The sequence below is a fragment of the Phocoena sinus genome, chromosome 20 (assembly GCF_008692025.1).
Source record: "Phocoena sinus isolate mPhoSin1 chromosome 20, mPhoSin1.pri, whole genome shotgun sequence".
NCBI lineage: Eukaryota > Metazoa > Chordata > Mammalia > Artiodactyla > Phocoenidae > Phocoena > Phocoena sinus.
Genome location: NC_045782.1, coordinates 47,497,992 through 47,523,768, shown reverse-complemented (window position 1 = coordinate 47,523,768; position 25,777 = coordinate 47,497,992). Strand labels below are relative to the sequence as shown.

General features: G+C 56.5%; 1 protein-coding gene across 2 annotated transcripts in view; it reads left to right on the top strand.

The window, feature by feature from the left end:
- RPTOR (regulatory associated protein of MTOR complex 1) overlaps positions 1 to 14,734 on the top strand; it is a 345,465-nt gene extending 330,731 nt beyond the window's left edge. For both annotated transcript variants that reach the window (XM_032616711.1, XM_032616710.1), the window contains exons 29-34: positions 7,900 to 8,006; positions 9,060 to 9,187; positions 10,920 to 11,006; positions 11,876 to 11,992; positions 12,262 to 12,391; positions 13,053 to 14,734. In XM_032616711.1, the coding sequence (XP_032472602.1) occupies positions 7,900 to 8,006; positions 9,060 to 9,187; positions 10,920 to 11,006; positions 11,876 to 11,992; positions 12,262 to 12,391; positions 13,053 to 13,121 (638 nt within the window). In that variant the 3' untranslated portion in view covers positions 13,122 to 14,734. The remainder of the gene's footprint in view (positions 1 to 7,899; positions 8,007 to 9,059; positions 9,188 to 10,919; positions 11,007 to 11,875; positions 11,993 to 12,261; positions 12,392 to 13,052) is intronic.
- Positions 14,735 to 25,777: the final 11,043 nt, after the last annotated feature.

Here is a 25,777-nt window from a genome sequence, read left to right as displayed (position 1 = left end):
CCTGCCTTTTGACCAGGCAGCTGTGGGCTTAGCAAAAAGGAAGACATTATTTCCTTGTTCTTTCAGGGGGATGGAAGGTGGAAGGGGTGGTGAGCCTGGGAGGCTGACTGCTCTAAAGGATCAAGACAGGAAGGGCTTGTGTGCTTCAGGGCCCAGAAGGGGCACACTGAGAACCGGGGAGCCTCTCCGGGCCCCACATCCTTCAGTCTCCACAGCTTCCCTCTGCAGCACGGGGATCGCAGCCCCAGCAGGGCTGGAGAGACCCCCGATTGTAATTTCTATTTCAGGAGCTCAAGCTCAGTAACCGAGGGGCAGGTCTGGTGGAATTCTGACCCCTGTGCCAACTTCTCATTGCCTTCTGCCCATCAGCACCTTGTTTCTTTTTCTTCACCCGCCTTGGCCTCTGACTTGACAGTTACAGAGCTGTGGGCTGGGACCCTGTGGGGAGAGCTAGCAGCTTCCACAGCAGTTGCTTGTCAGCGTCTGGGGAGACCCCCACAGCTTCAGAGTTCTCGCTGTGTTCCCCCGGGACCTTGTCGGGCAGAAGCAGCAGCCCCCGCTCCCTGCTCCAGATTACCGCCCCCCCAGGCACGTGAAGCTCCCTGTGCTCCGCAGTGAGGTCCTCTGCCTGGTCTCGGGTCCCAGGCAGCCACGAGCTGTGGGGGGGGAAGAGGCGCCCTTGGGGGGGCTGCGGTCATCAGCTCCTCCACGCGCCTGTGACGGGGGATCCTGCACAGCTGTGCACCCCATGAGGCCTGGCCCACCGTGTCCTTCAGCTACAGAGGGCGTAGGGGGTCTCATTTGTGAATGCTACTGTGTAGGGCACGTGGGAGGGAGGACTTGGCACTCCCTGAACAGTTAGAAAAGTCTGCCTGTGAGGTTCTCCTGCGCGCTCTCCAGCTCAGAATCTGCTCGCCAAGTCGCTGTCATGGCAGCTTGTTAGCAAAGATTTGATTCCGTGGTTTGTGACTAAAGAGACTGTTTCTTGCAGGAGCCCTACCCCTGCTTTTCGGAAGTCATGTGAAATGTGCAGGGTCTCCGCATTGTCTTAGCACGCCCCGGCTCCCGTGTGTACATGTGCACACAGGCATGGGCATGCATGCATGCATGTGCAGTTAGCCTGGGGACACTCCCCTCATGGGGTACCCCGCTGTCAGGAGAACTGAAGTCAGTCTGGGTTCACGGCCACCCCCGGAACTGAGCGAGCCGTGCTCTGAAATAGAACCGATGGTGGGACCGCCCGTCCTTGGGCCACGGCGCCCACAGGCACCCAGATGGAAGCACACTTCCCACCCCCCAGAGGCCTCCTCACTGACCGCTGGGCCCCATGAATGAAGAGCTGTCCTCACTCTAAGGACCTAAACGGAAGTGTCTGCCTCCTCTGGGCATGGCCAGTGGGTCAGCTCCTGCTGGTTGGGCTGCACTAACTGAGTGCACATCCGGCCACTAACCTCCACTCACTGGAAGTGCCCACACCGTGTCAGGTCATGTTTCCCCCAAGTCATAGTACTTCCAATTTCCTGTCTAGAAAGAGAGTCTTTTTAGCCAAAACCCCTGATAATTGGGTTTTCACGTTCATAGGTACATTTGGCCCTTTTTTCCCCACTGCAGCCGTGGCCTGGGCCACCGTCTGCCCCTCCCTCCTGTTTCCTTCTCGGCTGCTCCCCTGTTTGTGGTTTGTGTGATTTTGGCTGATTTGGCTCTGGCTGGCCTGCTTTCCCTTGCATCCAGCCCATAATCCCTGTTTCCTCGCAGGTCTGGCCCGAAAGGTCTCAATCTTTCTTGACCGCAGTAAGCAGGGAGGTGAGTGCCTTCTCCCTTACCTGTGAGTGCCGGGTGGGAGCCACTCCTCCGCGTTGCCTGAGGACGCTCGCTAGCCCGCTGTGCTCTTCAGGCAGCAGAGGACCGGGGCTGTGGTTTTTCTTATTCGTTCCATCCGCACAGTCTCCTCCAATACAAAAACTCATCACCAGCTGAGCACTGAGATCTCATGGGATGAGTGAGGTTGACTGTGTGAGGCTCTGGGAAGAAATCTTAACGAAAGCCGTAGACAGGACTCTCCCTGGGAGCCGAGGCCTCATGGTCGCACCTCCCGGCCTCCTTGGTGGCCTCACTCACTCTTGGGCTGGCTCAAGGACAATTCAGTTCTCTGTTCCAGGCCACCTTCACAACAGCCTGGGAATGGAAAACAGTCCAGATCCAAGCCTGCCGGAGTGAGGATGGCGCAGCTCCTCAGGCTCGCAGGGAGGAGGCACATTTCACGACTCCATCAGGACAGAAAAGTCGCTCCAGATTGAGATTTGCGTTCCCACCAAATTTTTCAGAAAAGAATCTTTTTCAGAATTTAATGCAAAGTCTCTTAAAGCATCTGTTTCCATCTGAAAATCCATATACAAGTTTGATAGTTACTAAAACACCTATATGCAACTGACTGTGGATACACATGGTAACACAGGGTTAGCAAACCCTTATGCCTGCTCAAAACGAGCCCTTTTCTCTCCTAAGCTCACTAGTCAGGTAAATTGTAAAGAGATGGAGCCTTATGAATCCAGGCAGCAGATAGAATTCTTGACCTTTAATTTGCAGCATCTGAGTTTAGAGTATGACCAGCCTTCTGGTGAACTTTCTGTTCTGGTCTCTCTTTAGTCGCTCCCTAAACAAGGGTTCCCTGCAGGAAGGCATATGTGGCTATGGGTCTGACGGGGTCCCTCGTGCCATCAGAACTGGAGTGGGTAGAGAAGCAGGTCCCGGGAGGCTGAGAACACGATGTCCTTACGGATGTACAAACTCACAGTTTCGTATTTTACAAAGGACTCTTTTAGTAAAAAGTTCAAAAGAAAGGAAAAAGAGAAAACCCGAGACTGACTCAATCTTCACTCCTTTGCTTCCCGCCAGCAGTGATGGCGGTGGTTGTAACAGGAAGGATTTCTCTCAGAAAGAGCCTCCTGGGTTCTCAGAGGAATGACAGGGTCACTTGCCCTGAAATCCTGAAGAGGAGCCAGGGGACACCTTTCACGGTCAGGACCTGGGGCGGCCAGAGGAGGGCAGCCCCATCCCCTGGTTGTCAGCTGCCTGGGGGCAGCAGCCACCCCGGAGGGCAGGGAACAGATCGTCCAGCACCGGTGTGTGTGTGTGAACTGGACTAAACCTTGGGCCTTGGGGCAGCTGTTAGTATTCGTTGCCTGGAGCATCTGGGCAGCAAGCAGGGCGCCGGCGGAGCACAGGGGTGGCTGGCGGGGGGAGTCACGGCTGCCCTCCCCTCCCAGCCTCACTCCTCCTCCGGGGTCACAAGGACATCCAGAGTCTAAAATTAGCAGGACCTGGTGAGCAGGAAGCCCTCTCAGTGCAGGAGGTAGGACGCGGGGCCGGGTGGCAGCCCCCGTGGGCCCACGCTGGACGGGGCACTGGCCATGGGGAACGACGGCTCCCTCCTCTCCCAGGAGGCGTGTGCCCCACCCTGTCTCCTCTGACCCTAAGCAGCTGCCACGTGTTCTCGTCCATCTCCCAGGTGAGAAATGGAAGTTTAGGTGAAATCATTTGCTCCCGACGAGCCCAGTTTTCTGTTGCCAGCCCTGTCCTGTGTCTCTGAACCTGCCGGCTGTCCAGGAGGTGTTCATGGGCCCTGAGGGAGGCCTGATCCCATGGGGAGGCATTGCGTCTGCATCCCTGGGGAGGGAATGGAGGTCGCCATCCCACAGGTCTGAGGTTCTCACACGTGCCTGGTTGGGCAGGGGCTGGCCCCTCCTCCTCGGAGTTCCAGAACCATAGCTCCTAAGGGCGTTTCAGGTTGGGGCTGATGGGTCCTTAGGGATCAGGTCTACATGACATGTCCTCAGAGGTCAGATCCCCATGTTGGGTTCTCAGAGGTCCGTTCCAGATGACAGGGTCCTTAGAGGTCAGTCTGGACTGGCCTCTGAGCCTGGAGGGCTGATCATGGACATCACAGGGACCCAAGCCTCTGGAACAACGTGTTTCTTCTTTTCACTGTCTGCTGGGCCTAGGGTTCTGTCTGGTCCCTGACTTACACGTTCCCGCTTCCTAGTCTACAGCCATCCCTGTGCCATACGTCTATATTTTAATGAAGAAATTCCCTCTTTTTCACGGCCAGCTTTTGGATGGGAACATGTGAGCAGGGCTCATATCCAGGATAAAGTCAGACGGGAATCTCTGCATCCTGGTGGGGGCCGCCCACCACCCCTGGCCCCAGGCAGTGAGATGGATGGACCGTGATCTCAGGCACTCAGGGTGCTGGAGTTCGCCCAGTGAGGGAGAGGCTGCAGCACGCGCGGAGCCTCCATCAGTCGAGCACTCTCCGTGTCGAGGCGGCAGCGTCGACAGGGAGGAGGGGCCCTCCTGCGGGGAGCCCAGAGCAGCCTGCCTGCTCCCAAAGAAAAAAAAGGCCAAGGAGGCCCGGGGGAGGGAGGAGGGGCACAGGCTCTGCCCACAGCTGTCACTTTTCTGGGGATGGGGAAGGAGGAGACACTGCTGAGACCGTGCTCCCCAGGAACGAAGTGATTGGAATCTTCACTCTGGTTCAAAGTCACAATGTTCCTGTCTTATGAGTTTTACTTAAATCATAGCCATCAATTTTGTTCCTTGTGCTCAACACGTCAAGGAAGAGTGTCACCCTTTTTATCATCTTTTACCAACTCATGGTGAATCAGATCATCTCTCCTCCGCTGTGTCTGGAGGTCGAGACACAGGCTCGGTTGGGAAAGGTCTCGAGTGAGAAGGCCAGTGTTTGCGTTCCGTTCTGGGCAGGAGGACGGGCCAGGACCCCAGATCTACAGGAGAATGAGGTGGGGGTCGGCAGGCGCAGGAGGTCGGTCAGGGTGCAAGCAGACTGTTGTTTTTATCCCAGCAGTTTTCACGTTGATCTGAGACTCTTCACGGATAGCAGCTCACTGTCTTAGGTGACACAGCTTCCGCAAACAGTCTGGTAGAGCTAAGGAAGCAGCCTCGCCCAGATTTGTCTGTATACATAGGACGCCTGCCTCCCCGGCGTGTACAGGACTTGGGAAGACCTTAGGAAACACGTTTCTTGTCTCTGCTGGCTTCACCATGCTTTACAACTGGTTTAAACCAGCATTTGGTCCGCATCAGAGAATCTAGATTTAAAACAGGACTCAGCTCACGTGATCCACGTCCCCAGGTCCTCTGAGGGCCACATGGGCACACCTTCCAGAGCCTCCAGTGCAGATGGAGACGCTGGGGCCCTGTGTGGGAGCTGTGTCTCCCCAAATTCACGTGGTGGAGTCCTCGGCCCCAGCACTCAGAGGGTGACTGTATTTGAGAGAAGGATTCAGTTGAAATGAGGTCACTTGGGTGGGCACTAATGCAGGGTGGGCCCCCACTGGCTCTGAATCCATCATGAAGGAGACTCAGCAAGAAGGAAGCCTCCACCACTTCATTTGGAGACCAGGTCAGGCTTCTTACCCCATTGGGAGTGGCCGCGGCCTCCTCTCTGCTTCCTGCATGGGCATGGGGCTGAGACCCCCCTCCCAGTCCTTCTGTGGTCCCCCCAGACACTCCCCAGCTTGTTCCCGTGACCCCAGAGCATCCCAGATGTCACCTGGCCACGTGCTCTCATCGGAGGACCACTCCTTAATTACACGGCTCCTGAAAGCCCGACGGGGCTGACACAGAGCTCCAAGTGCAGTTAAGGATGCCCGAGAACACAGGCCACCCCATCAGTGGTCCATGGATACAGGAGTCTGTGAGCCTCTGCAGTGACCTGGCACCCCAAGTCAGGTCGTGGGTGGGCGCGTCCTCTGTGATTCATTCACATCATGCACGCCGGGCACATGGTGAGGGGAAGCAGGTGGCGTGGTTTCAGGCTCTGCTTGTGGGCTGACTGGTCACAATGTGACTGGGCTGTCCCGGACAGAAGTGGGGGCCACGTGCCCGGCCCTCTCCCCTGCCAGTTCTGATCATGGTGACAGGTGAGAGGCCTCGCCTGCAGCCTTGTCACCAGTAGATGCCTTTCTGGCACATTAGGGTGTATTCTCCTGCCTGGGGTCAGGGGCGTTGCAGTGGGGAGACTGCATTCTAAAAGGTGAAACAAAGGCTCGTCCATTTGTTGTGTGGAGCTGACATTCTGCAGGGTAGACATGGCAGCCGCCAGCAAAACAGGGAGGACGGGAGGGGGTGTGCCAGGTGACACATCTGGAACAGGTAGAAGACGGAACAGGGTGAGTCGTAGCCTCACATGGTCGAGGAGGTGAATGAGCACGATTTGGAGGGGCTGCATGGACGTCAGGAGAGGGGCGTTCCAGGCACAGGGCCCACTGTCAGTTAAGAGGACCAGCCTGGTCACTTTTGGAGCTCGAACCTTGCAGGGGCCAGGGCAGAATGGGAAGCCATTGGGGGTCTCTGGAGTGAGGGTTGAGGGGCTCAGATCCAAGCAGGAACCTGAAGTGACACATACAGATGAGAGTCTGGAGTTCGGGAGAGAGATCGGGCACTTGGAGGGAACTCCATAGCCTGAAAGGGGTATATCAGAAAAGAACAAGTGAAGGTCTCATTGTCCAACTCAGGAAGTCAGGAGAAAAGTGGGCACCCACAGAGAGAAGGGGAAACCACAGAGGCAAACACAGGAGCTGCTGCCACAAAAAGCAGAGACAAATGTATAAAAAAGCATGATGACTTCACTTCAGACTTCAGTATGACCAAAAGAAGACATAAACAAAGTTATAATGTCAGTGACAGAATAGGAGAGGATATTTGCAATATATGAGTTAAACCATCAGTGTCAGAATGTATATTAAAACATACAGGCTGCACACACCAACATCGACCAGGATTTGGGGAAATCACACCTTGTGTCCATTTCTGATGAGACTGCAGACCAGCATCCACTCTGGGAGTGAAACGGCCTCACCTGGGGAGGTGGGACGCACAGGGATATGTCCCCTTCCCGGTGCTGCCACTTCCTTGTGCAAGGGCGTATGGAAACATCAGTGTGGCGTGGTTTACAGGCAGGGAATCGTGGAAGTGACGGGCTCGTTCTCCAAAGGCGTGTTACCCAGAAGTTCAGTACTAATTAACCAGATCTGCATCCGTTGGGTTGGATAAACCCTCAAAACGTAACCTTACTGGAAAAACGCACATTGCTGGAAAATATACCCCCCCTTTGAAATTGGCGACGTTTTTGAAATGTGGGAGATGTGGTTCATGGTTTTGGACACGTGCCCCTGCAGGGGAGTGCACGGGGGCCAGCCTGGGAGGGCGCCCAAGGCCTGTGGGTGATTTGTCTGGGGACAGGACAGGCAAGTGAGGCTTTCACTGTCTTAAATTTCACTTCAAGAACAAAAAAAAGAGCAAAAATGATAAGATATTAGCAGCTCTTAGATCTGGGTGGTGGTACAGGGATTTCTGTTGTGTTTTTTCTGTGTGTTTGAAATATTATAATTAAACATCTTAAATCTTATAGTCCCTCCTGTGAGGTCAGTGCTGCCCTTAGGGATGCTAAAGGCATTCGCCCCCCGCCCAGTCCAGTGTGGGGAAGGGCAGTCCTCGATTCATTCACCACTGACCGTCTGTGGTCAGCCCCCTGCCTCCGTGAGGGGCAGCTGCAAAGCTGTTCACCCCCAGTGGACTGCGGGACCCAGGAGACTCACATCTCTGTGCCTCTGACACCCATTCTAAAGTCTCCAGACCTGCCGATCATGCCCAGGTGTCCTGGAAGGTGGGCATCTTGGACAAACGGTCCTAAGACCCTGCTGTCTCTCTGGTAGATGCCTGGGTACAGCAGAGATATAGAGAAGGCTCTGAATTGTCACCCCGACCTCAAGCTTGCATGAGGTTGGGGACCCACCCTATGGGTTGGCACCGACTGCTTGAGCTGTTGCCCAGAACAGGCTCCCTCGGTGACACCGGTGCCCGTCTGTGTCTCTCCAGGAGCTGGGATGGTGGTGGACTGGGAACAGGAGACCGGGCTCCTCATGAGCTCGGGAGATGTGCGTATTGTCCGGATCTGGGACACGGATCGTGAGATGAAGGTGCAGGTAAGCACACCGTCCCTCACGGGGCCTCCCTGGGGGCGAGGCGGGCCAGTGGGCGCAGACCCTGCCGTCCTCCCCAGCTCCGATTGCCCTCGAGGTCGAGGGCTGAGAATGAGGGTCCTCGAGCGCCCCCACCCCACCCCGCCGCAAGTACTCTGAGCAGGTGGTGTCTGCGGGGGATGGGGGAGGGGCAGGGGAAGCGGGGCCAAGTCAGGCTGCCTCCCACCTTTTAAAGGGATACGATGATTCGGTTTCCATCCGTGTTGGATTTCTTCCTTGTGTGTGCCTGAGAGCAGCAAAACCTTTTCTGATTGGAAAAGCACTTTTCCCCGTCTGGGGGCCCATTTCCTGTCTCCTGCTCTTTCCTGCCGCGCATTCATCACGCCTCCTTCCCTTCTCCAGCGTTTACAGCTGCCAGGAGGAGAGGCGAGGAGATGGTTTATGGGCGGCAGGACTCCCCCTAGACCCTTCCCTGAACTAATTAGGAGTTTTAAGAGGGAGCCGACGATGATTCCTCCTGCCGATATATGCTTCGTCTTCCTTCTTAGAAGAGAGGGAGACTTTGGAAAGTTTAATGGGCGCAGAGGTGTTTGCTGCCCTGCCCTCCTGGCTGCGGGCCTCGGGGGGCCCGGGCTGTCACTCAAGCAGATGGAGCCTGACTCCCTCTGGGGCCCAGCTCCTCAGGCCTTGACAGCTTCCACGGTGGAGAGAAAGGCAGCAGCTCCACGCCAGGGTGACGAACGCACCCACGGTGGCTGTAAAAGGGATCCAGCAGGGCTTCCCTGGTGGCGCAGTGGTTGAGAGTCCGCCTGCCGATGCAGGGGACACGGGTTCGTGCCCCGGTCTGGGAAGATCCCACATGCCGCGGAGCGGCTGGGCCCGTGAGCCATGGCCGCTGAGCCTGCGCGTCCGGAGCCTGTCCTCCGCAACGGGAGAGGCCACAACAGTGAGAGGCCCGCGTAACGCATAAAAAAAAAAAAAGGGATCCAGCAGCTAGTGGGGGTGGGGTGGGGGGCCTGATGCCAGGGTGCCTCACGGGGTCTGTGTCGGCCCTAGGACATCCCCACAGGTGCCGACAGCTGCGTGACGAGCCTGTCCTGCGACTCCCACCGCTCCCTCATCGTGGCTGGGCTCGGCGACGGCTCCATCCGCGTCTATGACAGGAGGATGGCGCTCAGCGAATGGTAATTGGGCCACGCCTTCCCCTCCCTCTGCCAGACAGAGCCAGCCCCCGGAGCCAGCTGGGCACTCCCCGCAGAGCCACATCCCCCAGCGTGTGGAGGAGCACGGCTTCCCACCAGCTGTGGATGGGCTGTTTGGAACACAGGTTTGGGGGTCGGGGGGTCCCAGCAAGGCGCTGCCCTCCTGGGCTCCATTCCCACCTGAACATAGAGAAGGCTACTGCCTCCCGGGTTGAACTCAAGAATAGCCAAGAAGATGGCGTCAGGGACACGCATGGGTGCTGTACAGCGCTGGGCCACATGCATTGTCACGGCTCTTCTGGGCACTGCCCCTCGGCCCTGGGCTGAGGCCCAGGTGGGGCCCAGCACCGTGCCCTGTGTGGGCCGGTGAGCATGGAGGTCCAGACGCCAGTCACACACGGATGGTAAATGGCAGAGCAACGCTGGAACCCAGGCCCAGCCGTCGCGGGCTCCCGGGTGATGTTTACTGAACACCCACCTTGTCCCAGAAAACAGGCCTGGCCTTTGAATGGGAGGCAGCAGGTGGGCCCATGTGCAGCCACAGGAGCTAAAGGAGCCCTCGTGGGAGGGGATGAGGGGACAGGACTGAGCTGGGCCCGAGAGCAGGCGAGCACCATCAGTGACCCCAGCCGGAAGAGAGGGCAGCTGTGAGGTTGCAGGGCCGGGAGCAGGCAGGGGAGTCGGTGCAGGACCCAGGCAGGCAGCAGAGGCGTCAGCCAGACTGTGGCGGGAATTTGGGCCTGAGGCTTGGATGGTGAGTGGGCCCAGGCAGCCCCTGGCTTGCATGTTCCCTGTGGGTCTCTATGGGAGGGTGCCCACTGAAAACCCACACTACCCACCAAAAGCAGCCATCGTGGAGGTGGGGGAGCAGGGTTTCTTTTTGGGGTGATGAAAATGTTCTAAAATTAGATGTGTGATGGGCGCATAGCTGTAAGAATGTGCGAAAGTCACTGAATATGTGCTTTTAAAGGGAGAGTCTTACAGTATGTGAGTCAAATCTCAGTCAAACTGTTATTTTAAGAAGGCTCTCTAGGCAGGCAGTTAACTGGCAAACCAACCCAAGAAGACCTGAGGGTCACAGAACGGCCGTGAGGGAGGGGCTGGGGTCTCCAGAGCCCCCTCTTTGGCCCAAGGTGTGAGGACAGAGATGTGGGGTCTTCTGTGCATCCCCAGGCACCGAGACTTATGTGTGCTGGGTGTGACCTGTGTCCTGGATGCCTTCCCAGATGTCACACTCTGCCCCCACCTCCCCAGCACGTGCATCCCCCGTCCCGTACTCCCTGTCAAGGACCCTCACCAGGCCTCCGGGAAAGCCCCTGTGCCCCTCCATTTCGGCAGCCTTAGAGTCTGGGCTTCTTGGTCTCAACCCTCAAACCCACAGGGAGATGCCAGTGTGAAGTCCTGGTAGGGGGGCTGGCGGTGCCCAGGCCCCGGGAGGGCATGACAGCCACCCTGCCTCCGGAGGTCCCAGCGTGGCCCAAGGTGTTTGGGAGGCCCCCAGGGAGGGGCGTACCTGGGGGGTTCAGTCACTCACAGTGAACACAAGAGGGTGAGGGCAGACCTCGCAGCACCGGCGGACCCCGGACGCTTTAAATAAATGCTCTGTTCCCTCTGCTCAAAACGAAGTCCACCCTGCCTCCCATCCTGATGCCTCGGAGCATCAGGGACACCCACAGTTGTCACCGGGCCCTGACCCCACCTTCCTCCCCTCCAGCCGCGTCATGACATACCGGGAGCACACGGCCTGGGTGGTGAAGGCCTACCTCCAGAAGCACCCTGAGGGCCACATCATGAGCGTCAGGTAATGAGCATGGAATATTCATGAGACATTTTGCTGTAAAAACATTATTTTCCCTCCATCTAAAATATGTCCTTGGTATTTAAACAGTTGGGAAATGATGGCATTTCAGGGTAGTAATTAACTTCTGCTCTGGGACTGGCCAGAAAGGTCAGAGCCGGCACAAGGGTGGGGACAGCAGGTCCTCCCACTGGAGAACTTTGCCTGTGGGTGACTTGCAGCGGCAGGGGACGGGGTGGCAAGGCGGCTGGGCAAAGCCTCCCCGCAGCAGCGGCATCTGCCTGGCGTGTGCCAGTATCACTGAGCGGATCCGTTGTCTGCCCATAAGTCCATTCCTGCTGCCGGTAAGTCCTGTGCTGAGAGCAGCACATGTTTATTTGCCCGTTAAAGGGACAGAAAATGTAATTTACTGTCACAAAGCCACCATTTCTTCAAAGAGATGCTCTTCCCTTGTTTGTAACGTGAAAACAGAACATAGCTCTCAAAACGATGTCCGCCAGGCCCAGGGCAGGGAAGGGGTGGCCTACTGTCCTCACCTCCCGCCCGTCGCCACATCCCCAGCTGCACAAAATCTAATCTCCGGCCGGAAATGAATAACTCACAGCCTCCCCTGTGTCTTTGCTCACCGCTGCTTCGTGCCTCGGCAGCTGGGCCCTTTCTGGCTCTGGGGAGGGGTCCAAGGGGCTCGGCGGCAGGCCTGGCTGCCAGGGTCAGTGGGGTGGGCCCATGTGCCATCCAGGGGCCTCCCTGGACACTCTGAGGGTCCAGGGGGCCATGACCTTGAGCTGCACGTGTGGACGGCCCCTGACCACACATGGCCCGTCCTGGGGCCGGTAGGCCTGCCCAGCGTCACCACAACACCCTCTCGGCAGCGTCAACGGGGACGTGCGCTTCTTCGACCCTCGGATGCCGGAGTCCGTGAACGTCCTGCAGATCATTAAGGGGCTGACGGCCCTTGACATCCACCCGCAGGCAAACCTGATCGCGTGGTAGGTGCCGGCCCTCTTCTCTCTCCGCGTCCTGCCTGACCAACTCCCGGGGCCCTGTGTAAACCGCAGGCAGTACTGCCCGCCCCCACACCTGTGGAGGAGAGCTGGGTGGAGGGACTGAGTGTGTGGCCCCTTTGCTGCTCCTCACCTGCCTGGCCTCCCGGCCCTTGAGGCCCAAGTCCTCTCGTGGGGGTGACCAGAGAGGAGTCCCATCTCCTTGTGGACACGCCCGCCTCCCCACGCTGACTGCCAGGCCTTCTCGTGTGCAGTGGCTCCATGAACCAGTTCACCGCCATCTACAATGGCAGCGGAGATCTGATCAACCACATCAAGTACTACGACGGCTTCATGGGCCAGCGAGTCGGCGCCATCAGCTGCCTGGCTTTCCACCCACACTGGGTCTGTGTCCCCGCGGGAGGCGAGGAGGGCGGGCGGGAGGCTAGCAGAAGCAGCAGGAGGGGTGCTGCAGCCAGGCCCCTCCCCACACCACAGTGTGGCCCAGGGTCTCCAGGGGCCGTAGCCCCCAGACTGCACTCACTGTAGAAGCAGCACCAAATTCCCTGTCAATCAAAGCAGATGTGAAGTAGCCCCGCCCTTTCTGACCCCTTCGGCCCCTACACAGACCCCAGTCCTGGAGAAACTTCCCCCTGGAAAGCCCACTGGGGTAGGAGCAGCCCAGACCCCTGTGACCCGGCTGACAGCGCCGTCCTTCGTTACAGTCGGCCGTGTGGTTGGGGGCTGCTGTGTTTTAAATTAGGATTCTGCCAGCCTGCCTTCGCGCAGCGTGAGGCTCCCTGGGAGCCTGGCGTGTGGCTCTCTGCCTAAACGCACAACATCAGGCTCCCAGAGCTGTCCCTGGGAGGCCATCCTGGAAAAAAGGTGTGGGAGGCAAGGGGAGTGTGCGGACTCCCTGTGACAGGGAGGAGATGATGCATCTCTGCAGAAGCCGCAGCCGATGGGCCCTCGTTCCTGCGCCTGCCTCGTGGGCGGAGTTGGGGTGTCAAGGCCCAGCCGGCACCCCCCTGGATGCTCACTGCCTGCTCTCTGCTCCCTCCTGCAGCCTCACCTGGCCGTGGGCAGCAACGACTACTACATCTCCGTGTACTCGGTGGAGAAGCGCGTCAGATAGCGGCCCCTTCCCACAAGCCGCCATGTACATAGTGGACCCACCGCACTGCCCTGAGCACCTGCCTGACCTGGCTGCTGAGGGCTCGAGAGGGCCCGCACTGTCTGTCTGTCTGTCTTCGCTGTCACGCCCAGGAGCCCAGAGAAGGGGGCTCTGCTGGAGTCCTCGGTGTGATGGTTGCTGCTCTGATGAAACACAGCTCCTGGCCTGAGGACACAGTAGCTGTACATCCCAGTCCCCTTCCCGTCCTGTTTTCTTCTGAGGTTTTTAAGGGGGAAGCACTTGTTTTGTTTTCCGAGTGATGCATTAGTCCACAAAGGCTCCAGACGGAAGCCAGCCTCCCGGGGCTGCGTGCCGTGCCCCCTCCCCCCCACCCCCGGGTGTCCTCCTGGGGATGGTCTGAGCGCACTGGATGAGCTTGAGATGGAGTGAAGGACAGATGGAGGCGGCCTGCCACCCACTGGGTCCTCACCCCGGGCCCATCTGGCCCAACTGCGAGGCCGAGCGTGCCCTCCCCACACAGCCGCGCTCCCCGCAGGCAGGACTCCGTCTGAGTGTCAGCTGTTCTTGCTGCAGGTCTGTCAGCAAGAGGACCCTGGTTTGGAAGGAGAGACAGGTCCCGTGGGCCACAGAGCTTGTTTCTCTCAAGTGCTGCTCTTCCCCAGCAGGTGTGGGAACCGTGGCCTCCCCACCTGCACCCCACATGCATCACACGAGCACACATGGAGGGGCCACCAAGCCCCAAGAGTATCGGGGTGAACGGTGCCACCCCAGCCCTCTGTCCCCACACAAAGGGGTGCAGATCACGCTTGCGAGGGACACGGGAGAGCTCCCGGGAGGGCAGCAGCTTCACATATGTCCATGCACACGCGTCTGTGACGGCGCGCCGAGCAGCCACACCTGGAACACGAGACACAGCCACAATGATATTTTGAAAAGCATTTTTTCCATTTTCCTTGGGAATCAGGATTATCCAGAAATAGAGGGATGAGCTGGCTTAGCTACTTCTGCCAATAAGAGGCCAATAATAGTGAGAATGTGAGGGAGAGCCGTGCTGTGGATGTGGGTGGGCTTGGCGGGGCGTAGGGCTGGGCAAGGGGAACAGCCCTTCTGCAGCCCATAGGCCATGCCTGCTCCCCCGAGAAAGTTCCAGGACAGCGTCCGCCATGTTCTGGGCAAGCGAGCAGCGTGGGGTCGGGGAGACCGCAGAAAGCTCAGCTCCCCCGCACACAGCCGGTCACCTCCACCCGGCGCTCCAGACGGCGACTTGGGAACCTTCCAGAAGCTGAGCTCCACGCACAGATGCAGAGTTGACTACCCACAGCCAATTCACGGAGCGGTTCCACTCCAGATTTTGAGCTCATATGCAGTTCTGTTTGTTTTGAGACAAAACCATCCCCTGGCCAAGCGCAGAGGCCCCGCAGAGGGGCTGTCTTCACAGGTCTGATGCGAAAATTCAATCATGAAGTTACAGAGTCTCGAGAGAGCGTGACCTAAGGGTTCATTTATCTCTATTTATTTTACCAAAATGAGAATTGAAAGACTTTGATGAAACATGGAATTGTAATACGAGAGTAAGAGCGATAAACTGTTAATAAAAGAGAAATATGCAGAGGGTTGGCTGGAGGCTCTGTCTTTTAAGGCAAGTCCTCTGTGCCCTCGGGGACTCCAGGCACCAAGCAGGTGGTTCTCGGCCCTAGTTCCCCTTAGGCACAGACCCAGCCCTGTGGCTTGGACAGTTGGTCCAAGAAAAGGCACTTGGGGTGCCTTTTAAATGTGGGGTCACCCCACTCTACCTGTGAGCGCAGGCTCCCAGAGGGATTCCTGCTGCCACTTCTTGTGTCTTGTTTATTTACCACCTGCAGTTAGAGGCCAGGAGGCTGCGTCCGCTCTATTCTGGGCATCTGCCTTCCCACGCCCATCCCATGGCTCGGGGACCGCAACTCCACCCTCAGCCAGCATCCCCTCTGACCCCAGCCTAAAAGGTCTTCCGCTATCAGCGCATGACTCCTCAGCCCCACCTGGTGGTCCAGGGTCGTGCCCCCTTTGGGGTCTGGAACGTCATCTCCTGCAGGCCCCCCTGCTCCAAATGGCTCCTGATTCTAGACGGGACCCTGTGGCTCCGCAGGCCTTGCCATCCCTGGACACTTCCTGAGGTTGGGTGGGAATGTTCCCACAGATGCGGTCAACAGGCCCGTGGGGTCCCGGCCCCTCAAGCGCACCTCACATCTCAGGGGTCCCACTGAGATGTGGGTCCCACTGGAGATGGCTTGGGCACCGGCTCTTGCTGCCCCCGTGACAGGAAATGGGGCCCAGGCGTTAAGTAACTCACCCAAAGCCACACCCATTGGGTGGTGGCAGGAACCTGCATCCCAGCCAGGCATCCTGACCTCAAGGCCCGGAGAAAGACCTTCGCTCCGCAGAGGGGTTGTGGTGGGCGGGGAGGCAGGTGGCATCGGGTACCAGCCACATACAGTGGGGCTGAAGGGGCGACCGGAAGTGAATGGGGTTCACTGGGCTAGACAGGGTCGACCTGACCAAGGACGAGGGGCGGGCCCCAGGGGAGACCAGGTAGGCTGTGACAAGGGACTCAGTTGCCGGGGGCACAGGGGGAAGAAAGGGGCCAGGACTTGGGAAGGAGGCGGGCCACCCGGCCCCTGGTCCCAGACCAATGAAGCCCCCATGTCAGCCCCCATGACTGCTGTAGCAAATCACTCCAAACGTGTTAGCCAGGACAGACTTACCCTCCCGATCCTGGAGAGCCCCACGCCGGACCTAAAACCAGGAGTCAGCAAGGTTCCTTCCCCAGCTTCCAGGGGAGAATCGCTCTTCCCCCTTTTCCAGCTTCTAGAATCTGCCCTCATCCCTTGGCTTGTGGCCCCTTCCTCCTCCTTCAGAGCCGGCGGTGCTGGTGAAGTCTTTCTCATAGGGCATCACTCTGACTCAGACTCTGCCCCCTCACTCTTTCAAGGACCCTGTGATGACATGACCCCATAGGATAGTCCAGGACAATCTCCCCACACGAGTCACCGATTGGCAACCTTAATCCCCTTTGCCACGTGACCAACCTAACAAGGTCCCAGCTCCCAGGATTAGGATGTGGGCCCCTTTGGGAGACTTCATTCTGCTGACCACTCTCTCTGTCTACAAGTCCCCCACCAAGCAGAGCCCCCAAAGGCCAAGGGGCGGGGGCTGGCCAAGAGGAGGTGGATGGACGCTGAGATGGGAAGGAAGACGTCAATCCCTGTTCTCAGTGCCAGGAGAGGACTGGGAAAAGGGCATCAGGCCATGGCCCCTGCTCTCCAGAGCCATCCGTGCAGGGCTAGCTGCCCCCACATCCCTGGGGAGTCCCGCAGGCCTGGCGCATGAGGGAGGCTGCCGGGAAGTGGGTGGATTCCCCAGCACAGCCAGCGCCTGCTCCAAGGTGGGGAGGGGAGCTGTTGCCATGGAAACCCAGGGTCTGAGCAGCTGGAACTCCTGAATTAAATTATGGTTTGTTTTAAACAAGAAGGATACCCAGCATTTACTCAGCTGCACCCGACACGCTTCAGTGGAGAGAGTAATATTTTTCCCATTAGCATCAGTTATTCTGTCACCAGCACTTGAGTACAAATCAAGTGCTCATAAAAATGAAAGATGGGCATGTGGAAGGAGCTACCACAGGAGGGCGCCAGGCCAGGCCCAGGCCCACACCCTCCACTCTGCCCCGCACAGCCGCGGTGAAGGGCCGGAAAAGAGAGCCCAGCTGCACCAAATGACCAGTGTCGGCCTGCAGGCCAGGAGCTAGGGACGACTGTATGGGGCAGCTGTGCAGAGACAGCCATCCAGCCGAGGAGAGAGTGGGCAGGGAAGTGGCGTCTCCTGAGGTCATCCAGCTCGGCAAGGCTCTGCTCTGTGGGTCACTTGGAACCAGGAAGGTCCCTCCTGGCTCAGCAGCTTTCGGCACAGGACCACCTGAGACGTGGCCGCAGGCTGGTCCTCCTGCCGGTGCTGACGCTGTGCTTCCACACACAGGAGGGGCCAAGAATTCCCGGCAAAGACGTGTTCCCCACGGCCGACACGCAGACACACATGCGCGTGCAGGTGGGCTGTGGTGATTCCAATCTCAGGATGTGGGGCCGGCAGAGGGAGTTTGGGAGAAGGTGATTACAGACAAGGGCTGGGGGGTGCCATGAGGCTGGCCGGCCACTATCTTGTCCCTGGAATTTCTGCAGGTGCTCCTCTGGGAAGGGGTCAGAGGGGTTGACCTCTCAAGTTTGTTCTGTTTCTCAGGTTCAGTTGCACAAGCTCGTTGGAGGCCCATGTGCCCCAAAAAGTGGCCAGTGCCTCACAGCCTGGGGCAGGTGAAGATGGGGTACGACCAGAACAGGTGAAGGAAGAGGGGGACCAGAGAGAGGCTGGCAGCTGGTATGTGCCCAGTTGTGTCCTCTAAGCTCAGGCTGAAGTCTGAACCCCCCAACTCCCTGCAGCCCTGCCCCAGCGCCCCGTCTGGAGGGGCCAATTCGGCACAGCCCCTGCCATGTGCTGGACAGGGGGGACAGTGGCGCTTGGTGGGTGGGGACAGGGACTGTGGCGAAAGCATGGGGTGCAGGCACGGACAAGGTGGCTCTGAGGCCGAGTCTCATCGGACCAGAAGCAAGTGGGGGAGGATGTGGGAGACCCAGGCTGGGTGGGGAGGGCAGAGGCCCCTCCCGAGCCCTGTGGTCCTGGCAGGTGGCCCGGCCTCGAGGGTCAGGATGGGGCTTCGGGGAGAGATCGAATTGGGCTGTTGTCAACCCCTGAGCTAGTTGGTTTCCACCAATTTCTCCTCAGCAGCATCAGGTGGAAGAGACACCTTGGCAGGTTGATTGCAGCCCCTGGATCTGCGTCTTGGAGCAAAGGTCTCCTTTGCCTCCACCTGGTGGGGCCGGGACTTTTTCCGATGGTGGGAGGTGGGCTTCATGTCCCCACCCCTCTCCCCGGCCAGCAGGCACATCCTGAGACACCCACCCACCCGCCAGCCCCCCTGGTCCCCAGGGCTGATGTGCAGGGAGGGAGCCAGGGGCCAGCACAGGAAGCCGCAGCCCCACGTCCACACGGCCTGAAAGTGTGCAGCTGGGACAAGTGGCTGAGGATCAGAAATCCGGGTGAGGCATCCGATACACCGACCCAGACGTTGCTGCTGTGTGAAGGAGGAGAGGCCGTGAGAGAGGAGCTGAGGGGACAAGCCACTGCCTGAGTGTGGGGCAGACACCCGGGGGCACAGGTTCTGGCCCAGCAGAGCCTGCCCAGTGCCTCTCCACACAGGAGACAAGACAGGGGAGCTCCCAGAGAGGCCCCCCAACTGCGGGGGAGGGACTGGGGTGAGGAGGGAGGGGCCCAGTCCAGAGCTTGTCACCAGCACCCATTGTGCAGGAGGAGTGGCCTGGGGGCTGTGCTGTGAGAGAGCCCGGCCACACTGGACAGCAGCCCTAGTTCCACAGGAAGGTGGCAGCCGCCAGCAACAAGCATCACCAAAGCCCAGGCAGAACCACATGGAGTTCCCTATTGGCAACTGATTCTCAAAAAGGGTGACAAGACCATTCATTGGGGAAAGAATAGTCTTTTAATAAACGGTGCTGGGACAACTGAATATTCACACACAAAAGGTGGGCCCTTACCTCACACCATATTCGAAAACTAACTCATAATGGATCAGTGATGTAAATATAGGAGCTAAAACTATAAAACTCCTAAAAAAAAAACATGGGGGTAAATTTTCATGACCTTGAGTTTGGCAATGGATTCTTAGATTTGACACCAGAAGCACAACACAAGAACTAGATAAACTGGACTTCATATAAGTGAAACAATTTCATGCATCAAGAATGTGGGAAAAAAAAGAACGTGAAAGAAAATAACCTACAGAGAAAATATTTGCAAATCATATATCTGATAAGGGTTTAATATCCAGAACGCATAAAGAGCTCTCACAACTCACCAACTGAAAAACAAACAACTCAATTCAAAACTGGGCAAAGGACTTGAACAGACATTTCTCCAAGGAAGATGTGTTATGGAACTAAACTTGGCTCTGTTGCCCACACACAGTAAAGCCAGTCCATTGACACCAGGTTGTGGTGAAGGAGCACAGCACCGATTGTAGGCACTACGCAAGGAGTCCAGACAGCTAGTGCGTAAAAGGCCCAAACTCCCTGAAGGCTTTCAGGGAAAAGTTTTTAAAGACGGGGCGGGGGTGGGGGGGGCAGGGGGTGATCAGCGCGTGAACATTCTTCCGATTGGTTGGAGGTGAGGTAATTGGGAGTCAACATCATCAACCTTCTGGTTCCAATCGTTCGTTCTGGGGTCTCCATGCTTGTGGGCAGCACACAGTTAACTTCTTCCACCTGGTGGGGGTTTCAGTATCTGCAGAACACCTCAAAGGACGTGGCTTCTCCCAGCTTCTCCCAGCTAGGGCAGACCCATGGCAGATCCTCCCCCCACCCCATCTGTTCCTCTTGGACCCACCTTCCTGAAAGCCCTGCAGGGGTCGCTGCCTGTTGGTGCTGGGTGCTGTAGTGCAGGGATGCCAGGGCGCTACGATGCTGGGTGTGGGATGCCAGATGCTGGGGTGCCAGGTGGCTGGTGTGTTGGGACCGGTGCAGGGTGCTGGGATGTGGGGTGCTGTCCCCACGGGGCACAGTGTCCGAGATGCTGAGGAGAGGGGTGCCAGGTGCTGGGGTACCAGATGGCCTGTGTCCGGGGGTGGGTGCCCGGTGTGGGGTGCGAGGTGCGGGGTTCTAGGTGTGGGAGTGCTGAGGTGCCCAGTGCTGGGATGCGGAGTGCTGGGGAACGGGTATCCGCACCGCCTTGCGGGGAGCCGGCCCACATCCCAGGCCCTGGTGTTGTCCCGCGTCCGCCCGGCTGTCCTGCAGCGCCACCGCGTGGCCGCTGCGGGGCTAGCCTTTGCCCTCCCGCAGCCCGCCTGAGCGTCCCGCGCTACACTCCCAGGAATGAAGGTGGACGCCCCTGCGGCCCTGCACCCCTCCCCGAGGCCCCGCGTTTCTTCTGCTCTCAAGCCCCCAAAAGATGTGTCTCAACCCTTGACCCGCTGCGGCCCAGCGTCCCCACTCATGGGTCCCTCGAGGGTCACCAGGATGCAGGGCCTTCCCCTGCAGCCCCTCTCCCCGCGGCCTCTCTGAGCTCCGCCCTTCCCCAGGACGTCCCCCCTCCCAGGACGCCCACCTGGGAACTCCCACCGGCCCGCACCCGGGGCTACCCCATCCTCTGTGCCCACGTAGCGTCCATGCAGCTGGTCCCGCCAACACCTCATCTGTGTCTTCAGCACTATTTCCTGGGCTCATACCCAACGTCTGGGACTTGGCCTGAATTCTTCCGACTTCTTCCAAAAGATTCCTTGGCTCACCCCGCGTTCTCTGCTGCTGTCACCCACCACCTCCTTAGTCTGACCCCCCAGGACCCCTGACCCTGGGGACCCCTGACCAGGACCCTGACAGTTTTTTTTTTTTTTTTTTTTTTTTGCGGTACGCGGGCCTCTCACTGCTGTGGCCTCTCCCGTTGCGCAGCACAGGCTCCGGACGCGCAGGCTCAGCGGCCATGGCTCACGGACCTAGCCGCTCCGCGGCATGTGGGATCCTCCCAGACCGGGGCACGAACCCATGTCCCCTGCATCGGCAGGCAGACTCTCAACCACTGCGCCACCAGGGAAGCCCCCTGACAGTTTTTAACATGCTGCACGTTCACCCCCGGGCAGCCCCCCAGCTCGTCCTCCCTGGGGTGTCCTGGCCCGACCAGGCATCGGCATGACCCACATTCTCATGTCGGGCTTGTCCCAGAATCGCTGGTGTTTCCTGGCCTCGAAGAGCGCCTACTTTGGAGGAAATTCCCTCCTCTCTGCCCGCGAGCACCCGCCCACACCTCTGCGGATTGGCTCAGGTGAGGGCATGACGCCCGCAAGGCCACAGCTGATTGGCCTGGAGAGAACCAATCAGAGCCCTTGTCTGGGAGTGAAACCTGGAGGCCTGGGAAGGTGGGCACCCAGCAGAGGCTGAGAGGTGGGTAGAGAAGGTGGACGGAGGATGAAGGCCGAGGAACGATGAGGGGCAGGAGGTCCCGGATGGCCTCCCGCACTGGTCACCCAAGGTGGCCTCAGTTGGTGGAGGTTCGAGTCCTGCCATATGTTCCTTGGCCTGCCACCCCGGCCCGCAAGGCCCTGTCAGCTACACCTGTGAGCAAACCGGCCCGCGCGGCCGCACTTGCACTCCGCCTGCTTGCCCCAGTCTGCGAGTCAGGTAAGGGCCATCCCGTTGTACCTTCCCTGGGAGGCCTCCCATCAGGATTCCAGGTTAATTTCCTCCGGTACTAAGTGTTCCATCCGAGCTGTGGATGGTGGAAGAGGTGTAGGGGCGGCCAACTGGGGCCTTGGCAGGTGTGGTTGTGAGGCAGGGGGTCACTGTGCCGAGCCTTTCCTTTCGAGTCTACGAAAGCTCCCACGCCCCCAGGATCCAGTGATGGGACCCCTGACCTTCATTCCTGAAACCCTGGTTTTGAAGGGCTGAATCTCTGTAATAAACACCTTCCTGCTTGAAATTCCCAGAGAGATGCCTGTTTACAGAGGATTCCATGATGCATAGTTAGTGCCAGAAGTCAGTCCAGGACAGAGACCTTCGAAGACAGAAACCCAGAACTGGTTGTACGCAGCGATGATCTCATTATTATGTTATGGACTGAACTGTGTCCCCCCAAAATTCAGATATTGAAGTCCTAACCCCCAATAGCTCAGAATATGCCCTTATTTAGGGAGACGGTCTCTACAGAGGTGATCAAGTTAAAAGGAAGTCATTCAGGTCGGCCCTGATCCAACATGACTGGAGTCCTTATGAAAAGGGGAAATCTGGACACAGATAGGAGGCTACGTGAAGATGGAGGCAGAGGCCAGGTGATGCTTCCACATGCCAGGCCTTGCTGGCAAACCACCAGAAGCTGGGAGAGAAGCTGGGACAGAGTCCCCCTCACAGCCTCAGAGGGAGTCGGCCCTGCCGACACCTTGATCTCAGACTTCCAACCTGCAGACTGTGAGACAATAAGTTTCTGTTGTCTAAGTGGCCCAGCCGTGGTAATTTGTCATGGCAGCCCCGGAGACTAATACAGTCAGTCTGTGGCAAATGGGACGCGGGTGGTGGAGACATGCTGCAGCCGCACACTGTTCTGTGATGACCTGGAAAGGAAGCGTTTCCTGAAAGCCAGGTTCTGGGAGCCCAAGCAGCTGCAAAGCAACACCCTGGGGGAAATCAGGACTGTGGGGTGGGCTGGTGATTTCTGACCACACTGGGAAGATTTCATTTTTTTAAATGACAAGCAAGGGACTTCAAATTCTCTGTTCAAGGTAGAGTCAGAAAAGCAGAAAATGTGTAGGACTACTATCGAAGAAAATCTCGTTTCTTGTAGCAAGACTGTTGTGCCTGGAAGTCATTCCCCAAGTTTTATCCTGTGGGTTGTAGGATTACAATGTAAATTGAATTCTCAGCCTCACCAGGTCAGAGCTTTAAGTGTGAAAGAGTCAGATGGAGAGAGCTGAGTGGACTGATCGTGACCCCCCATAATCCCGTTGAGCCTTGCCTCCCAGCAGAAGCAACCCTGCTCCCTGTCTGAGGCAGCCCTCCCGCCCCCACTCGTGAAGACCCCACCGAAGCAGCTACCTGCTTCACGCCCCAAGAATACCAAGATATTGCTGACTCACACTGGAGAGTCTTGCGGGGGCGTCCCTCACAGGTGCCCGTGGCAGCCGACCCCCAGGGAGCTGGACAGAGTCTGGGCACCTGAGACTCGGGGCCCCACTGTTTGCTTGCGTCTGTGAGAAGCTCCTTTGTTGCTGGAAACTTGGACTTAACATGGCCCAGCTAAGGTGCCAGGAATTTCTTGGTATAACACAGAGGAAAGACTACAAGGGCTGGGGCAGACAAGGACTTGACACGAATTTATCAGGTGCAACCTGCTCCTTGAGCCCCTCGTGGCCCCGAAGCACACACACTGGACAGAGGCCCCAAGAAAGCCCTTGGTGAGGACCTCGGGTTCTTGAAAAGCCCTCCAAAGTCTGCAGGCCAGGCATGACGGTAGAGGTGCTGCCCTCAAAACAGGGTCCCTGATTTCTCCTGGGAACCCGGTGGGGCAAGGCCCAGAGCTAAGGTGGGCAGGTCACTGTAAAAGCAGCAAACCCAAGGGACTTCCCTGGTGGTCCAGTGGTTAGGACTCTGCTCCCAGTGCCGGGGGCCTGAGTTCGATCCCTGGTGGGGGAAATAGATCCTGCATGCCACAACTAAGACCCGGCGCAGCCTAAATAAATAAATAAATATTTTTCTTAAAAGACCCAATTGGCAAAAAATTTCAAAAAAAATAAAATGAAAAATGTTAACCATCGTCTGAGCCTTCAGCGAGTCATAGTAGTAACATCAAAGACCACTGATCACCATAACAAATATAATAATGAAGAAGTTTGAAATCTTGTGAGAATTAGCAAAACATGACACAGAGACAGGAGGTGAGCAAATGCTGTTGGAAAAATGGTGCCAATAGACTTGCTCAATACAAGGTTGTCATGAACCTTCAGTTGTTAAAAAATGCAATATCTGTGAAGTGAAATAAAACGAGGTACACCTGTATTGTAATTGTTTTGGCCCCTTTTTTTGGCTGCACTGCACAGCTTATGGGATCTTAGTTACCCAACCAGGGATTGAACCCGGGTCCTCAGCAGTGAAAGCATGGAGTCCTAACTACTGAACCACCAGGGAGTTCCCTGTTTCAGCATTTTTTTAAGCAGTAAAGCATTTTTTTAAAGATTTTTTTGATGTGAACCATTTTTAAAGTCTTTATTGAATTTGTTACAATATTGCTTCTGTTTTATGTTTTGGTTTTTTGGCCGCAAGGCATGAGGGATCCCAGCTCCCCAACCAGGAATCGAACCTACGCGGGCCTCTCACCGCTGTGGCCTCTCCCGCCGCAGAGCACAGGCTCCGGACACACAGGCCCAGTGTCCATGGCTCATGGGCCCAGCCGCTCCGCGGCATGTGGGATCCTCCTGGACTGGGGCATGAACCCGTGTCCCCTGCATCGGCAGGTGGACTCTCAGCCACTGCACCACCAGGGAAGCCCCAATAAAGCATTTTTTATACCTTAATTTAAATTCCTTTTCTACTCGGGTTCTAGACCACCGGAAAATATGAATGTTTTCTCTAACAGGGTGAAATCCCAGTTCCTCCAGAACGTACTGCACTTAATCAAGGCACAGCATCTCTAGATCTCAGAATCCACCTAACTAAAACAAGGAGGGTTGTTCTGTGATGATCTCACGGTCTTGTCCAGTACGAAAATTTTATAACTGTGTGATATGTGTAAACTCCATAAAATGAGTGTTAATATTTTCATATGTAGCAGAATGGGGAGCAGGCAGACTCGGTTCATCACACAGCACTTCTCAAGGAGCAAGCATTTGCATACCACCTCCTCAATTTTTACCGTTTCTGGGTACCACCTCTACTATGATTACTTAACAGCTTTCTTTGAATCAACTTACTTATTACACTTTAATAATTTATTTTAAAAGGAAACTTTATATCAGCAAAAATGCAAAACTGTTGTCTTTTGTCATAAAAATATATTTAAACATAGATATTTTACCAGTTATGTTTATTCTTAAATACATAGTATTTTCTTTCTTCTTGTTGTTGTTGTACGCGGGCCTCTCACTGTTGTGGCCTCTCCCATTACAGAGCACAGGCTCCGGATGCACAGGCTGAGCGGCCATGGCTCATGGGCTCAGCCGCTCTGCGGCATGTGGGATCTTCCCGGACCGGGGCACGAACCCGTGTCCCCTACATCGGCAGGCAGACTCTCAACCACTGCGCCACCAAGGAAACCCCTTAAATACATAGTATTTTAAAGAACATTATTTAAAAGGTCTGCACACCATCTAAAATCACCTGAAGGATCCCACATAGTAGTCTGGATAAAGCTCTTTGGGGCTTTATCCAGTCCATCTTTGGGGTAGACTGCACTAAAGGGAAGTTGTATTTCCCTTATATTCCCTGGAGTGTCAGGAACCTGGTCTTCTTAGAAACTATCCCTGGGTCAACAGCAGCTTATAACTCAAGAGCAAATTAGTGAAAGTCAATCCCATGATCACCTAATAATAAGAAAAGCCAACATTTTTTGAGCACTTACTATATATGCCCATGTGGTTTTCATACTTTTGAGTCTTATTTTCTAATTCTAAAAACTAAAATAGATTTTTACTGAATAGTGGTATGACTGATGGTATATGTTTCTTAAAGGTCCAAATGTAATTAAAAAATGGAAAAAAGAGTATAGTTGATTTATAATATGGTGTTAGTTTCAGGTGGACAACTCAGCGATTCAGTTATACAAAAAGACCTCTGAGTATTTCAAGACAGGTGCCCCTGGGGATCCTGCCAGCCATAGAACACAATTTCTCTCTTCCAATGTCTCTCTTGATGGACTGGGGGTAATAAAGCATTTTAAATTAAGGTATAAAAAAAATTAATGTATGTACATAAAGGTATGTACATCTTTTTTTCAGACATAATGCTATTGCACATTTAATAGACTACAGTATAGCATAAAACGTAACTTTTATATGCACTGGGAGAGCAAGAAATTCCTGTGAA